General features: G+C 38.8%; 1 protein-coding gene across 1 annotated transcript; it reads right to left on the reverse strand.

Moving 5' to 3' along the window:
- Window positions 1-724: 724 nt before the first annotated feature.
- LOC106905172 (excitatory amino acid transporter 3-like) lies at window positions 725-14,194 on the reverse strand. The gene is made up of 12 exons (XM_014969808.2): window positions 14,012-14,194; window positions 13,376-13,516; window positions 11,278-11,370; window positions 10,844-10,955; window positions 9,193-9,235; window positions 9,048-9,104; window positions 7,531-7,712; window positions 7,184-7,291; window positions 4,431-4,553; window positions 4,144-4,338; window positions 2,745-2,879; window positions 725-881 (listed from the first exon to the last, which is right to left on the reverse strand). The coding sequence occupies exons 1-12, from the start codon at window positions 14,058-14,060 to the stop codon at window positions 776-778; spliced, it is 1,344 nt and encodes a 447-aa protein (XP_014825294.2). The 5' UTR covers window positions 14,061-14,194; the 3' UTR covers window positions 725-775.
- Between the last annotated feature and the right edge of the window lie 1,787 nt (window positions 14,195-15,981).

Genomic DNA, 15,981 nt, shown 5'->3' on the forward strand with positions numbered 1-15,981 from the left:
GAGAACGTGGTGCTAAATGACCTGCAGACGACCTGATTATAGACGGTCGGTAGGTAGATAGGTCAGTCAAACTTTATTAATAGATTACAAACCAACGTTCTGACAACTATACCAGCTTGCCCCCGCACACTTCTTCTTCTACATGGGAAAATGAAGTCGGCGGCTGCTTACCGTAGTTGTTAGACCTGTTGTGGCTCAATATTGGTCCATATATAAGGCTCACCGGATTATAAGGCGCACTGTCGGCTTTTGAGGAAATTGAAGGTTTTTAGGTGCACCTTATAGTGCAGAAAATACGGTAACTTTATGACATACAAATTTACAAGTTGATCGCTGATATTGTCTCCAAGTGTATTCTGGGTAAAACACGTCACCAACCATCCACAACGTCGTCATCAGTCAGATACTTAGGAACGGATTCTAAGCTAGGTAGATTGGAGTATTTTTACGACAAATATGAATGGCTTTTATTAGTACTTTATAAAATTATGTTTTCATGAGCTTTGTTATTTTGGGTATTAAGGGCCCGGTCATTAGCCCCGCCCCCCGGCCCGACGCCGACTTGTTCCGCCACCGACATAGGCGGTGGCGGAACAGAAAAACCACAATTTTTTCTGAGAACACTCTTTTTTTCCTCAGCCTCAATGCTGGATTTCGCACAACCGTAACCGCGAAAGTCACTGGAAAATCTAAATTCAGTGATTTGGATCGGGAAGTGAATACTTCTGGCAATATTGTGTCTTTGCAAACGAACACGTCATTTTAATGATTTCATTTACCTGTCGATGTTGTAGCCCATCAGCGCATCGTGGCACAGATGATCGATAACAGCCACACCAAAGCAGTCTCCCAGCACATTCAGCGTGGTGTTGAAATGGTCTCTGAAGAGCACAGAGGAAGAGAAGAAGCATACTGTCAGACTCAACTATGATTTTCTTGAAGGTTTTCTGTCCCTCACGCTACAACAACCAGCTCCACCAGCTCTTCTCCATCTCAGACCATCCCTGGTAACAAAATCAGTCTCCAAGGGTAGTTTTATCAATCATCGCTACACAGGCTCTGCCCACAAGTAGGTGATCCGAGATATTCGTTTTCCATGCAAGTTAGAAAGAGTAACTGCAAGGTTTCTGATAGCAGACAAGCATGACTCCATCCAGAGTGGCCGCACGGTTTGATGGTTAAAATGTCACTGAGACAATCAAACCATTTACATGATTTGAAAACATGAACTACCGTGCTTTCACTTTGTGCACACAAAAGCTTTTAATAATAAATATTTCTCACACAATACTATAAATGCAGAGTGTTGTAGTTTTCATCTGTAGTTACTGGGTCTAACGCCAGCGCCATCTTGTGACGTATTCAGGGTAAATTAAGCCATAAACACGTGATGGGTGATATGCCGATACAGATCAAGGTGAAAATGTCTGTTGTGCTGCTTCTCTTCTATCGTTTCTGTCACTATATGCTCTAGATCAGTGTTTCTCACCGTTTTTTTGGGCCAGCGACCCCTGTCCATTATTCAGGTCCCTCACCGCCCCCCCCATCAAAAAATGTATAGGATACTTTGCACTGAATGTTATTTTATTATTAATATTACTATCACTGTTGTTGATGTTTTGATTTGTATGGTTGTTTCTGGAGTTATCGTCAAAAATAATTTCCCAGAGAACAAAAAAGCAATGCGAATAAAAATTATTTTTACAGGTGTCTAAGAAAAATGCAATGAAAGGACATTCTACTTAAAATCGGTAGGTCTAAAAGCAGCCAAACAGAGTAGAAAAATATTCTTATTCTTTGCCATTTTCTACTTGTTAAATCTTTCACAAAATGACCAGATAAAAGATGTACAACAATGCCAGTTTAAACTGTGAACTTTTTGCAAAAAGACTGAGCTCTGCAACATTAAAACATGGATATATAACTCCAACTATATCATCACAACTGTTCCTCTCTTTTCTGTAAGTTTCTGGTGGTGCAGCTGTGTGCTGCCTTCAGGAGAATGGGACATCAGAGTATCATTCATATAGAATTTCACCCACATGGCATTTATTGTGCAAACCAGAGCTTTCAGTGGAAAAACAAAAGCTCCAGGTCCTTTGAATGCCATACAAATATGAGACAGAAACATGGATTACATCTTTATATAGGCCTGTCTATTGATTTATAGATTAATAGTTTGTTGCTCAGTTCTATGTCACGGTTCTCCTGCTTCAGAGTTTTGCGCAACGTGCGCATCCTTTTTTTTCCCCTACCCCATAAGGCGCGGAGCGGTCGGGAAGCTGGCTGGCGTAAACCTTTTAGCTTGGGTATTCTGATGATGAGCTACCATCGTTACGGTCGCAGCCAAGCATGTTTTAATGTTACACAATACCGTTTCAGCAACCTGCTCAAAGTCTAAACTGGTATTGTGCATTTAAGGCGTAAAGTTTACCTTCAAGCAAACGCCCCACAAAGGAATCCCTTTAGTAAAAATTTCCGCCAGCGCCCCCTGCTGTCCTCTGAACGCCCCCCGGGGCTTCAGATAAATGGCTCAAATCTTCGGTTAAAATCGCTCACAACTTTCTCTGTGTCTGTGTACTCAGCCTAGTTGTATAGGGTTTGATTTATGCCGATTACATCACAAGACGATTTATTATAAAAAGCTGTTGTTTAAATCATGTACGTGGTTTTATCATTTCAGTGACACTTCAAAGTAATTTTGAAACACAAATATCAGGCTGTGAGCATCAAGTTGAACTTACAGAAGCCATTCCACCACCAGTAGAATGTAGGCATCCTCCGCAGGCAGTCCCACCGCTGTCAGAACCAGGATGGTGCTCACAGCTCCCGTTGCTGGGATCCCTGCGGTTCCAAAGCTGGCAATGGAAACAGTCAAGCTGCAAACCAAGCACAGCCTTCATGAGCATTACATGTGATCAACACACAACTGTATCAAGCCTTTTCTCTTTAAGGGTTTAGTATTATGCAAAATCATGTACTTTTTTGAGCTTACATCATGTTATAATGTTATTCCCTCATCAAAAACATACCTGGAGTGTTGCATTCTTTCATGTATTTTTTTTTTTTTTTTTTGAGAAATCCTTTAATCTCCCATGACAACCACTCAGCTGTGCCTCTGTGGACTGATTGGGACTGTCGGACAAAGCTCTGAAAGTGGCAGCTTGGAACCTTGGAGCTCCACTTTACAAGGTTCTGAGTTTCCACCTCACAGAGTACCCCTTTCCCGTACCTGAGTGAAGTTGCCCTCCCCCCCCCCCCACCTTCTTCAAATTAGACAAAACTGGTGTCAAACATTTGTGCTATGTTTGTAATGGTTTGTGCAGCAAAAATTTTCGTTTGTGCTGCTAAGATATTAAGAAAGATGTTTCTAGAGGTCATCAAAGGTCATTGGACATCAGTTCATGCTGGATCTGTGAATTTCATTTGAAATTGTTAAGTGCTAACATATGAACATAAATAATTAAATTTTAACGTTGATGAACACCACTTAGAACTAGGTCTTAGAATGAACTGGGACAACACCTCCCAAAACACACTTGCTGACCTGTATTTTAGTTTCTGATCACCAGAGGGCGCTATTAGACAAAGTGTACTGTTGAAATACGAAAAGTAAGACTAGAGCAAAATGTGCCAACTATCTAGTCTGCTAGATAGTTAGTACATCAATTTCATTACCGACAGTCATCATCAACTCTTATTTTCATGACTTCAATCTGCACAAACTTGCACAAACTGTTTATAAAAGAACTGATGTTCACCCAACTCTCACACTCAGCTCATTCAGACTAGCCAGCAGCAATTAGCAAACACGTGGAACTGTGCACTTACTGAGCTCAGTATATGAGCCACTTCTGAGTGCAACACAGGTAGAAACTTAGTTAAAAGGTTAATAGAGGAGTTGTGACGACTTTCTGAAGGCAGAGTTTCAAAGTGTACAACTTTTAAAGAGACAAAGGGCCAATTTCAAGGCATTAAATATCAAAGATGAATTTCTTTTAATTTGTATTTGATATTGATCGCATTTTTATAACAATTAAAGGTAACATAGTTCATTGGTTGCTATAAGAAAAAGAAAAACAATTTAACAATTCCACTATTCATTGCTTTCTTAATTCCAGGCACAACTAGGAAGCCGCTTACCCAATGGAGATTAACTGGCCGATATCCAGGACGATGTCATTAATCTGGGCAACAAAGATGGTAGCGATCACTTCGTAGAGTCCGGTCCCATTCATGTTGATGGTGGTGACGATGGGCAGAATGAGGCGGCAGATTCTCTCATTGACCTTCATCTTCTCTTCACAGCATTGAAAGGTGACAGGTAGAGTGGCAGAGCTTTGGCAGAAAGCACATCCTTTATTGGTGATGTGTGGACACTTTTCTAGAAAAGTGCTGCACTCTGACAAGAAACAAGCAGAACATCTCACCTGGACGCAATAATAAGTGCTGTGATCAATGCCCTTGAGGCCTTCTTGAAGACGACAAAAGGGTTCCGTCTGAGGATAACGAAATAAAGCCCAGGTAGAAATACAAAGCCATGGATCACAAGCCTGAAAGAGACAAAAAAGTCATGCTCAGTGTTAAGACAAAGTATTCACTGGCCTTTAACTTTGATACTTTTATACATTTTGTCATGGTAATACCAGACACCTTAGTGCATGGTTTCACAGTAACCATTCATCAATGAAAATGTTTGTACATCAACATTATACATTATAGATTATAGATCAATCTGTTGCTGCAGTTCCAGCTGCAGCCTGATGGGTTATGTCTGCACCAGCTTTGCTCATTCATAGAAACAACATTTGTCACATTCCTCTCCACAAAAAGCATGAAGTCAGACTGGATGTAGAGTGTGAACACAAAGCTTCTTGCCACAAATTATCAAATGATTATAGGTCTGGATTTGACTAGACCTTTCTAACACATGGATAAACTGGTGATCTCTGATCCTCAAGAGCCAGTGTACCAGACTTTTAGAAGTTTCCCTTGTCCTACACACTTGAATTAAATGGCTGAACGGCATCACTAGCATGCAGTCAAGGGCCCAGTTCCAATACTCAACCGAGCCCCGACACCACTCTGTGAAGTGTGAACTCAATCAAAGTGCACATAAGGGTTCGAGTGTGCAGATTACAAGCAGGCAAAAATGAGAGAATTGGGACAGTACGCCCCTGAGTGGAAACGTCGACATCCAGTGAAGGTATTTTTGCTTTCCAGAATCATCGTTGGATGTATTTGACTGTTATAATATGTTTTGTTATGACTTGCTGAATACAGAAAAAAAAAATTGATGGACTCACACATGTTCAGTGGAGTGAAACTAAAAATAGTTCAGTACTTCACTTTTGAAAACTGATTTTTTTTTCTTTGACAGTTTTTTGTGTGAACATTGTGACATTTCCGAGATGGCAAAAAAATACACATTAAAATGTGTTAATACTCAATTTAACAGTCTGAAATTTGACTAATTAGAGACATGATTACATCTTCAGTTGTAACTCAAAAGATCAAGTTAAGGACAAACATACTGCACATATAAAAACTAGAAAAAACAGCCTGATGCTACATTGTGAAAAGGAAAGACTACTGGAACTAAAATCTCCTTCTCAAAAGAAACTATGAATGTTGTGACTTTATAGGCCAAAACCGTCATAAGAAATTCATCAGGAACTCCTACATCAATTTTCTTCCCCTCTTTCCTGAGAAGAAAACGTTTAAAAATTATGATCTCCAAAGAACATAAGAACCATTCCACTCCCGCAAAAAATTTAAGATATTAATTTCACAATTCTGTACAAAATTTTCCCTGTAATGACTTTCTGCAAAAATAAATGCAAAAATAAATATCAATTCCTGTGCGTTTTGTGACAGAGATTTTGAGAAAATACACATTTGTTCAATTGCAAATTCATTAAGGTTTTTAGAAAGATTTTCAAAAGTCGATATTGTACATCTTTAATTTTTAATATAATAAAATGTAGTCTTGGATTGAAGAGTTAAATTATGATATTAATTATTTAATCTCCTGGCTAAATTACTAGCCAGGAGATTAAATACTGCTTTAAAAAAATTATTTAAAAAATAATATTTTAAAAGTGAAATAATTTTAATGAAGAGAGTATTTAAATGTTTCAAAACCAAATGCCCAATCTTTCTACCAAGATGTTAATAGCTCAATTTAAGATTTGAAATTTGTCTTGCATTTGTAACATTTTGCTTTACTTTCCTCCCTGTTACTGTAGCTATTCTTTATTTCTTATCTTCTCTGCTCAGTTTATCATATCAAACTTTTTTGCTACTAATGTGAGCCTTGCCACAACATTGCCACATTTCCACCTTTTAACTCAAAACGTCACATGCAGCAATGAAATGTGCGTAACACATATAAGGACATAAACAGAACCCAAAATGGGCAGGGCGAAGGTCAGATGTGGAGAACGTGAGACACACTCAAACCTTTCAACATGAAAATTTGAAGGACACAAGGGTGGAAGTGCGTGTACTGGGACAGAACAAGATCTACATATATCTGCTAATAAGCCTATAGTGGAGCCAGGGTGTGCTGAAGCAGAGAAACACCTAAAAGTTTCAGGACACCGACTCTTGACAAGTGGAGCTTGAGACGACTGATCTAAACCATTCCATGCTCTCTTTAGTTGAAGGTTTAGAGTTATTGTGCTGAAGGAAGATGGACTTTGCCACAGTCAAAAGTATTTTGCTGCCTCTAACAGACATTTCTTTTCCCAGGATTGATGTGTGGAGCTCAGACTCTAAGCATTTTCCTTATCTGAAAACTTGGGATATTGTTCTAGAAACTAACCCTGCTCCAAACTTCTCCAGAACTTTGTCCCTGATGTGTCTGCTGAGGTTCTTGGTCTTCATGATGCCGTTTGTTCCCTTACATTCTCTAACCAACCTTTGGCCTTGTTCAGTTCATCCAGTCCACTGCTTGAACCGGACTGGATGTTTGGAGGTATCAGAGTAAAGAGGCTGACAATAATTGTATTCATAAGAACTGATCTCTGAACATAAAGGAAATCTCAGTAAAATCAGTGATACTGTTCTGTAAATACATTCAAAGCAGTGTCTCTCCTTCTTATGTAGAGTTCAGTGCTGCTACTTCAGGAGCTGTGGTTTCAATTTATTAATAAATCTGAAACAGAGGTGGTATACATACCCCAAAAGAACCAGCCCTGAAAGCTTTGTAAGTTTAATGATAGCGGCCCAGTCCTGAATCTCCAGCACCTGGTGTGCAACCAGGAACAACACCCCTAATGGCAGGTACCTGAAACAAAAAGCAGTCAGGACGTTAAATAAAATAGGTGTTTCAAATTTTTGCTTTACTAATTTTGTTTAGAAAGTTAACAGTTATTCTTGCTGTAAATACAAGAATTGAAATGACATTTCAAAGGTATAGAACTGGTGACTTCCTCTTGTGCTTGACCGGAAATAAAAGAGGGAATATTCATAATAAAATGCATCTAATTTGGTAAAAGAGTGAAGTTATGTGCTGTTTGATCTTACCACAGGATCCAGTTAAATATGATTTTTATTGCACTGTTGAGGCAATGAATGGCCTCCACAGCGACTTTGGCCCGGCGTCCCGCCCTGTTTAACAAGATGCCGATGACAAAAGACCAGATGACCAGTCCTACCATGTTGGCTCCAGCAACATACTTGCCTATCAGTTTAATGTCAGTGGCATTCTGTGCAAAAAAAAAAACAAAAAAACAAAACAAAACAAAAAAAAACCATAAATATACTACTCTAACACTCTTAGAGTAATATTGTAGAAGTACATCGTCATTGGACAATAAATATCATTTTTCCACAATAAGTCACATTAAAATCCTAAACTTCAATATATTTTATTTTGATTTATTTTGTAAAAATTTATTTAGCAAAAGAACCAGTCCAGATTGTGAGATGGGAAGAAACTAATTCAGTAGGTCTTATAGATTTTAGGTTTTATATATAAAAACCTAAAAAAAATTGTGTTTAAACAATTTTTTCATCACTTAAGTCTTTTAGTATTTTTTCTGCAAAATAAAACAAAGAAACTAAAGAGCTGCTTATTGAAAGCATAATGCTCTGACTATTTAGCAGATTAGTTCCCTCCAGAATTAGTTGATAAATGATGCATCTTCCACATTCAGTGCCACTATTAATGTGAAACATGACTTTCTTCCTCCATTTCACCTTAACATATTTAGTTGGATGTTTATTGTTTGTACACACTGTGATTGACTGACGACCTGTCCAGGGTTTCCTTAAGTTGATCGTTGGAGATGGGCACCATCATCCCTCGAAACCCCACCAGTGTAAGTTTGTGTGTGTGTGTTTGTGTGTGTGTGCACTGATGGATTAACTGATGGGTTAACAGAGCAGTGTTTTTCCAACCCTGGTCCTCACGGCACACTGCCCTGCTTGTTTTATGCATTTACCTGCTTCAGGAAACATGATTTCAGTTGATGGTTGATTAACAGGCTTTTGCTGAATTTCAATCATCTGAATAGGGTGTGTTGAGGCAGGGAAACATCTAAGCAATGCAAACCAGTGTGCCGTAAGGTTGGGAAACACTGCTCTAGAGTCATATTAATGACCCGATTCAGAGGTGCTGAAATGGAGATGCATCTAAAACCTGCAGGACATCAGTCCTCGAGGGCTGGATTTGAGAACCAGCCCTCATACAACCTCAGAGAACCATGCTGACTCTGTGTTCCCCTGTGATGTACCCCTCACCCAATGACAACTCCAGAAAGGCACAACTGCTGCCCCCCCCCCGGTGGGCTGAACACAAACACCACCTCTCATTTCAGGTTTTAATTTGGAAATTTTTTAAAGCCTCCCCTTCTTTTTCTTCCTGTTTACAATCAAGTACTCTTGTGTTTGTTGATTACTTTAAATCTAAACAAAATACATTAAAGTTGGTGATTGTAAATTGACAACATGTGAAAAAGCTCCAGGACTGTGAAGACTTTTGGAAGGTGTTATGGAAAAAGAACAAAGATGAAAAAAAATAAAAATAAATAAGTACTCACCTGACTAATATTGTGGAGAGAGTCTTTTCTTTTAATTTGAACAATGTCAGTCTTGTACTGAAAGAAAAATAAATAAACTGTGGAAATTTTACAAACCCAAAATGGGAATGTACACAGTGAGCTGTGGTTCTGAATAAAAACATACTTGCTCATAGAAAGCCTGAAGAAAGTTCTCCGGAATCATGTTCCTATGTGAGTCAAAGGAGAGTCACAAAAAACTGAGCTTGTAGATGTTAGTCTTTTTTAGTTGCTTCGGTGCATTTCTCAAATCATTCTTGACATTTGCAAAAAAGTGCGTTTTTCAAAGCAATTTCTACAAACAGCGAAACACTTTGGATCACCTGCAAAAGCCAGTTTCTTTCTCAAAATTGAACATCTGAGTCAACGAAAGTGCCAATACCGCAGAATTAAAAGTTCTCATTTCATTGTGACAGTCAAATTAATTGGTCACGTTGTCAATATAACAGTGTGAAGGGATGTTCTGTTGTAAACTACAGCTAAAGTTTTGATAAGTATTGTAAATTATAATTGTGAGAGGTTAATGGCAAGAGACTGCAAAATTCACATTTATCCTTTTAGTGTAATTTGTTGACAGACCATGTCATTTTTGTACAGAAAGAACAAGACAAAACTGCAGAGCACAAAGAAAAAAAAGACACAGTAGAAATAGGAACATAGGACAATCGGAAAACCAAACTTATGTTTAAATATTGTGTAGGGTGAAATGATTCAACAGAGACATAATAAATTTTTATGAACATGACGCAAGTAATTGAAAATGTAAGAAGAATCAGAGAATCAGATATAATCACCTGTATAAATGTAAAAAAGTATTTGTAACTTGTTGAAAGAAATGATAAACTTCTTTTCTGATGTGTTCAAGAGGCACAATAATGTGAAGATTGAACAAGAAGATTTTGTGAATTTTAATTCTGTTCTGAGAAAAGCACCAAACCAACTGAGAAAAACTAATACAGAAAACATGAGGATATCATTTTTTCACCAATTTTACACATAAACCTATATAGTTTTAACTCAAACAGTGGGAAGAAAAAGCATTCATATCCCTTGAACTTTTCCCTATTTTGTCACATTACAAGTATATCTCATTGGAATTTATTGTGAAAGACCAAGATAAAGTGGTATGCATTTGTGAAGCAGAAAGAAAATTATCCATCCATCCATTTTCTTCTGCTGGTGCCTATCTTCAGCGAACTTTTTGGGTGAGAGGCGGGGTCACCCTGGACAGGTTGCCAGTCTGTCGCAGGCTTTGCACATGTAGTGACTGAAATTTTTGCCCATTTTTCTTTGCAAAACAGCTCAAACTCAGTCAGATTAGATTAAGGGCATTTGTGAAATGCAGTTTTCTGATTTTGCCACAGATTTTTTTAATGGGTTTACATTTGGACTTTGTTTTGGAGCCCTCCTTTATGTTTACAGCAGTTGTCCTGCTGGACCTCTACCCCAGTCTAATATCTTTTGTAGACTCAAACAGTTTTCCCTGTATTTGGCTCCATCAATCTTCTCGTCAACTCTGACCATATTCCCTGTTCTTGCTGAAGAGAAGCAGGTGCAGGGAATATGGGGTAAGAGCACCAAAAGTCCAATGAAACACATTTATGTTTGTGATTGTAATGTCACAAAATATGGAAAAGTTCAAGGCGTATGAATACTTTTGCAAGTCATCGTATTTGTTAGAGATAATAAAAAACAGCTATTGTATCTTTTCTATGCAGGAAACTATAACATTACTATGCAGAAAAGCAGGAATTTTGCCTGAACACTTCTTCTCTCACCTTAAAAGGTCCTGAAGAACCAAATGAACGGATATGGGTGGGACATCCACTTTTTCAGTGGATGAAATGTCTTGCCCCTCACCAGGCTTAGCCAATAGCACCAGAGTCAGTCCTACAACACAAATAATCTACAAACATATCACCTCACTCTCACTAATGAAATCTGGTCTAAAAACCCATCTTTTTATATGAACCTATTCTTATTAGGTTATGATGATGTGGATTTCTTTAGTCTTTCTTGCATTCTGTTGCTGTGTTTTATGTTAGCTTTTAACAGTACAGCAATCTTGATTGTACTGAGATGCACTTTTAAATGAACAGTTTCATGATTTTTTTCAACAAGCCTCAGGCAGCATGTCAAAACAACACCACAATGCACTCTATAGTGGTCTTGATAAGTCTACATTAAAATGTGCAACCTATGATAAAGTTACCAATAGCTACGGCAGTCAAGGTAGTGCCACAGACGTAGGTTGCAGCGAGGATGGCCGTTTTCTTGGACATCGGGGTGTTTAAGTCAGTTACGCCTGAGAAAAGAGAGCAGAACCAGAAGTTCATGTGGTGCCTGAGCAATGACTAGGACAACATGCCAGTTTATATGTATCCTAATAGTCTAAATGTCTGAACCAATCTTTATCTTTTTGTGGCAGTATGCCCTGTAGGCTCTGAACGCACCACACACGTGCCTGAATCTATAGCCGTTTTCGCACTGCAAGGAACGGAACGGAGCGGCACGGAACGGGTTCAAAGTAGGGCCGACCGTGTTTGCATTAAAACTTCCGACCCGGTTCCACCCGACTCCTTGTGGTTCCAATCGGGCCTGCCAAATGGGGCTGCTTAGAATCAGCAGCTGATTGGTTTAGAGTCAGCCGTTAATCGGTTCTAGCTGGCTCTCACTAAACTGTTCTTACTGTATTTTGTAAAGAGTGCTCTTTTTTAATATTTTTATTATTATTTTTAATTTGCGATGAATTCCTCTCAATATTCTGCTGTTACCTGCTCCCATGATGAGGTAATTTTTTTCCTCTCCGCTTACTCCCTGATGAACGAGTACAGAACGAACTAGACCGGTCAACGAGGAAAGAGAAAGTTTTCCGCAGCATCTCTGAGGAAAAGGTTTCGGCCGCTGCATCGAAACCGTTGTTTAGTTTCAAAATAATGACGTCAGGTACAGCTTCGATGGCGCCCTCAGTTATATGCAAACACAACAGGGCTGCAGTTCGGGTGGAACCGGACCGAAGCGTGCCGTTCCGTTCCGTTCCGTTCTTTGCAGTGCGAAAACGGCTTAATTGGTTGTGGCACTGGCTGGCTGTATATAAAGGGCCCTCCCTCATCTTGTTGCCATCACGTTGTTTTCTTTCCGGTTCAGACCTCGGCGTTTGCTGGCGCTGCACGCTAGGTAAGGTAGGCTTCTTCTCTCTCTGTCAAGCTTATTACTTGTGATTTATTTCCATTTTCTATATATCAGCCGCGTATTAATGCGCGCTCGAATGGTGCGCTTAACGACGCTCTGATCGCCGATCCATCCTCCTCGTGGTAAGAAGCTTCCCACACTCCGCTTAGCATTAGCTCAGCTTCTATTGTATATCCAGGCTGCCTGTACAAGCTGCATGCTTTCCCCTTCCTGTCAGAGGCACCACATTTGAGCTCAGTGGTAAGTGAAATGGTAATCTTTTGTATGCTTCCAGAATCCATTTATGACACTTATTTTCGATAGCCGCTGCTGTTTGCCCTTGGCCGGCTGTGTGCCTGTTGTCTTGGTTATCCGTTGTGAGCTGCCTCCCTGTCGTCCTGGTTGCTGGTCTCATGCCCGCCGGCGTAAAACTGGCTCCTGTCACTCGTCCAGTGTTGCTGGTTTGTGACCAGCTCGGACTGATTCTTCTAGTGCAGCTCTGGATGGCGTCTGGTGCGGCGGAAGGATCCTTAATTTGAACTTTTGCTGCTTGAGTATTTGTCGTCGACTGAACTGCATAATTGTGAATTAATGTAATTTGAATGTGGTTCTCTTTTCCTTTATTTTGACAGGAACGGCCAGCTCACGGTGTTGGTGGTGGACTTTCCTGGTGGTGGTACTCTTTTTCTGGTTTGGTGCATGATTTTCTTTTTCTTTTTTTTTTTTTTTTTTCTGTCACTTCCCTGATTTGCACTGCCATCCGAGTTGAACCATAATTCTTTAAGTGTGTATGGTTTTAAATTGGCATATTTTGACTAAACTGAAAACAGTTGTGCAATAAATAAAATTATTGAATTGGGTGAGATTGTCTCAAGCCTCATCTGCAGCGGGTCTGTGTGACTTAAAGGCAACTTTTCAAGTGGATTCATTGCAATCTTATCTTAAAATAGTGGCCTTAAATTCAAGTTGCCCATTTTGATCACCCTGGTCTTGCTACATTCATTTTGTCACAAATAATTGGTAAGAACACCTTATGAATCTAAGGTCCAGATATAATCAAGTGTTTATCCACAAATCAATGAGTGAGCATCTTTACAACAAGCTAATGCATCAAGTATTTCGATTCATATTTAGCTTGCCTGCAATCACGCTTGTCACAATGAGGGGGACAGCGAATAGCTGAAGCACATTTATAAATATTTCCCCTGGCATTTGGATCCAGTGATTATGAGGTGGACTTATAGAAACCAGAAACTTCAGCAGAAGTCCAAGGCCTAACCCTATGAAGCAAACAAATCAAACACATATTTATAAACCAAGAACCAGAAATGCTGAATGAAGACCTGGTTTCTTTATAGAGCAGCATCACTTTAACACCAAAGGCCCTCAACCTGTGCTGAAAATGTGGTCGCTGCTGCAGATAGTCAGTCTGAGCAGTGCATGAGTTTAATATTTCCAGACATAAAAATCAACAAAGTACATTAACATCTTACACTATGACAAATACACATTTTTAATTTTTATCTGACCAACAAATAACTCAATATTCAAACTTGAGCTACACTTGGTGTCGAGGGGAAATGCATAAAAAACCCCAAATTAAACATTTCACGAGGGTATTAAGACAGCACATATAAAGTATGCTTACCTCATTTCAGTAGAAACCCTGGTTAAACCCACTAACTTCTGTCATCAGGCAGCAATTAGACCACACAATTAAAGCACTAAAAAAATTCACAGGATGCTCAGCAGTAGAAAATGGAGTCAGTACTTACCTAAGCCAACTGAAATCAGGGTAGTGAGCTGAAATGAAGTTTCTTTCATTGTCTTTCTTTCACCTCAGTGCAGTGAGCTGAAACAGATGGCCCAGTCTCTCACAGTTAAGATTATGAGTTGCTTTTTGGTGTCCAATGCTGGGTGTATAAATGACGTGTGTCCCCCTTTGAAAAAAATGCTCTGAAAAACAGATTTGGTTTCCATGGATACCTTGGTAAAAATAAATACAACTTCATTTTATAAATATACATATGTATATATATATAAAAAAGATAGTGGGCTTTCTGTAATTTGATGTGCTTAAAAACAAATTAGGTTTCGATGGTGTCAATTGGATTAATTAGTTTGCTAGTTCAGAGAAGTATTTTTGTTTAAACAGTGTTTCAGTGATTTAAAAAGTTTCAGTTTTAAAAGGATCTTGTTCATTTTGTCATACAATGTGTCTTTGTGTAATTTTTTATTTTTATTTTTTTTGGAAAATGCCAGGAAAACATTCCTGGTCTCCTTGGATACCTCGACTTTGGTTCAAAATTAATCAGTGTTAATATTCATCTGTTTAAATTAAAAAGGCAATGTGTTTCTAATATTAACTCCCTATGCTGTTATTTTATGGGCTTTTTATTAATGTGACTAGAATTTTTGTTTTGAGAGAATACATCAGTTTATTTAGTTTAGAGTTTAGAAAGAGAGATGGCGCTTGGCCTGAGCATATTAAAAACAAAAACATGTTTAGTATAGATGGAAATTGTAATATTAAGATAATTATTTAGAACAATATATTGTTTGAACATTGGTCTGAGTTTATCTGTTGGTTTACAGTCATAATTGCATGTGCAGTCACAAATCATCACCTAGATGCTAACACAAAGTAGTGCATCACTGTAAGGTGGAATGAAAATTATGGCAACTCTTTATTTGATGGGGTGTGAATAAGATTGTCATGACACTGTCATAAACATGAGTACGTTTTCCAAAGCCTCTGGTCCGTTAAAGCGTCCAGATCAGAGATGATTCTCTGACAGATATTGTTCTTAGTCTGATTAATAATGAGCTCCACGATGTTCTCTGTGCGTAAAGTTGAAACTGCCTGCGCACCAAGTGTCAGCTGCGCTTTATCACAGTCTGGACACAAAGCCAGCGGACTGTTCTCTGTTCTTATCAAGACGAGGGTGAGGAGGGAATCTGACATATTAACTCAGTTAAGTTTTTACTGATTTTGTTTTTAAAACACCATTAACGAAAGCAGCGTAACTATATATTGTATATTTTGTCATCTCATATGAGATTAATTGGAGCATAACGGTGGAGCATTTATGCGCATTTATTGTCCAGCGCACTGCGCTTGTTTCTGTCTAACGGATCTGCACTTTAATTTCTTTCCTCCCTCAACAGTCAGCTGCTATTCCTCTGCTTAAACTACAATAAGTAGATCATAACATTCTCTTTAGGTTTTCTCTGTGTGCTGCAAACTCATTAAATGCAAACTCATTAGAAGCCCGAGCCATCATCAGGCAAATCATTTTTGTCCGACCCGAACTATGTTAATATGTCAAAACATATTAACATAGCATATTTAGCCGCATTTTTATGCGGTTTAGTTAATATTCACCTAATTGAATCCAGATCCCATCACACATAAAGGAGACAAATGCATCTAACTTTTTTTCCGTAGTGACACAAACCACTGACTGTGGCTCCAATAACTTATAACAAGTGAAATTAAGCAACTCCACTTAAATTACTAGCACTTCACTGCTGTGGTCTGAACGCACAGTTTCACAAATTCTTCCTGGTCGCATCTGCAGAGAAATCTGTGCTGGTTCATCAACAGGTGGATCTGTCTGAACCAAACCGAAAAATTTAATTCTGCAAGATTTTTTTTTTTTTTTTTTTTTTTGCCCCGTGCGCGGTTCGGGCGTGCATTTTTGTCAGGATTTTTTATTTTTATTTTTTGCGTGGTTTCGCTTCT

This window comes from Poecilia mexicana, unplaced genomic scaffold (genome assembly GCF_051168715.1).
Source record: "Poecilia mexicana isolate PSO_F unplaced genomic scaffold, ASM5116871v1 scaffold_7, whole genome shotgun sequence".
NCBI classification, from domain to species: domain Eukaryota; kingdom Metazoa; phylum Chordata; class Actinopteri; order Cyprinodontiformes; family Poeciliidae; genus Poecilia; species Poecilia mexicana.

Coding starts and splice junctions, on each gene's coding strand:
- LOC106905172 (XM_014969808.2), bottom strand. CDS start 14,060: ATGAAAGAAACTTCATTTCAGCTCACTACCCTGATTTCAGTTGGCTTA. Junction 13,517..14,011: donor CCTGATTTCAGTTGGCTTAG/GTAAGTACTGAC, acceptor TTTGCTTCATAG/GGTTAGGCCTTGGACTTCTG. Junction 4,554..7,183: donor TCAGGGCTGGTTCTTTTGGG/GTATGTATACCA, acceptor TGTCTCTTTCAG/GCTTGTGATCCATGGCTTTG.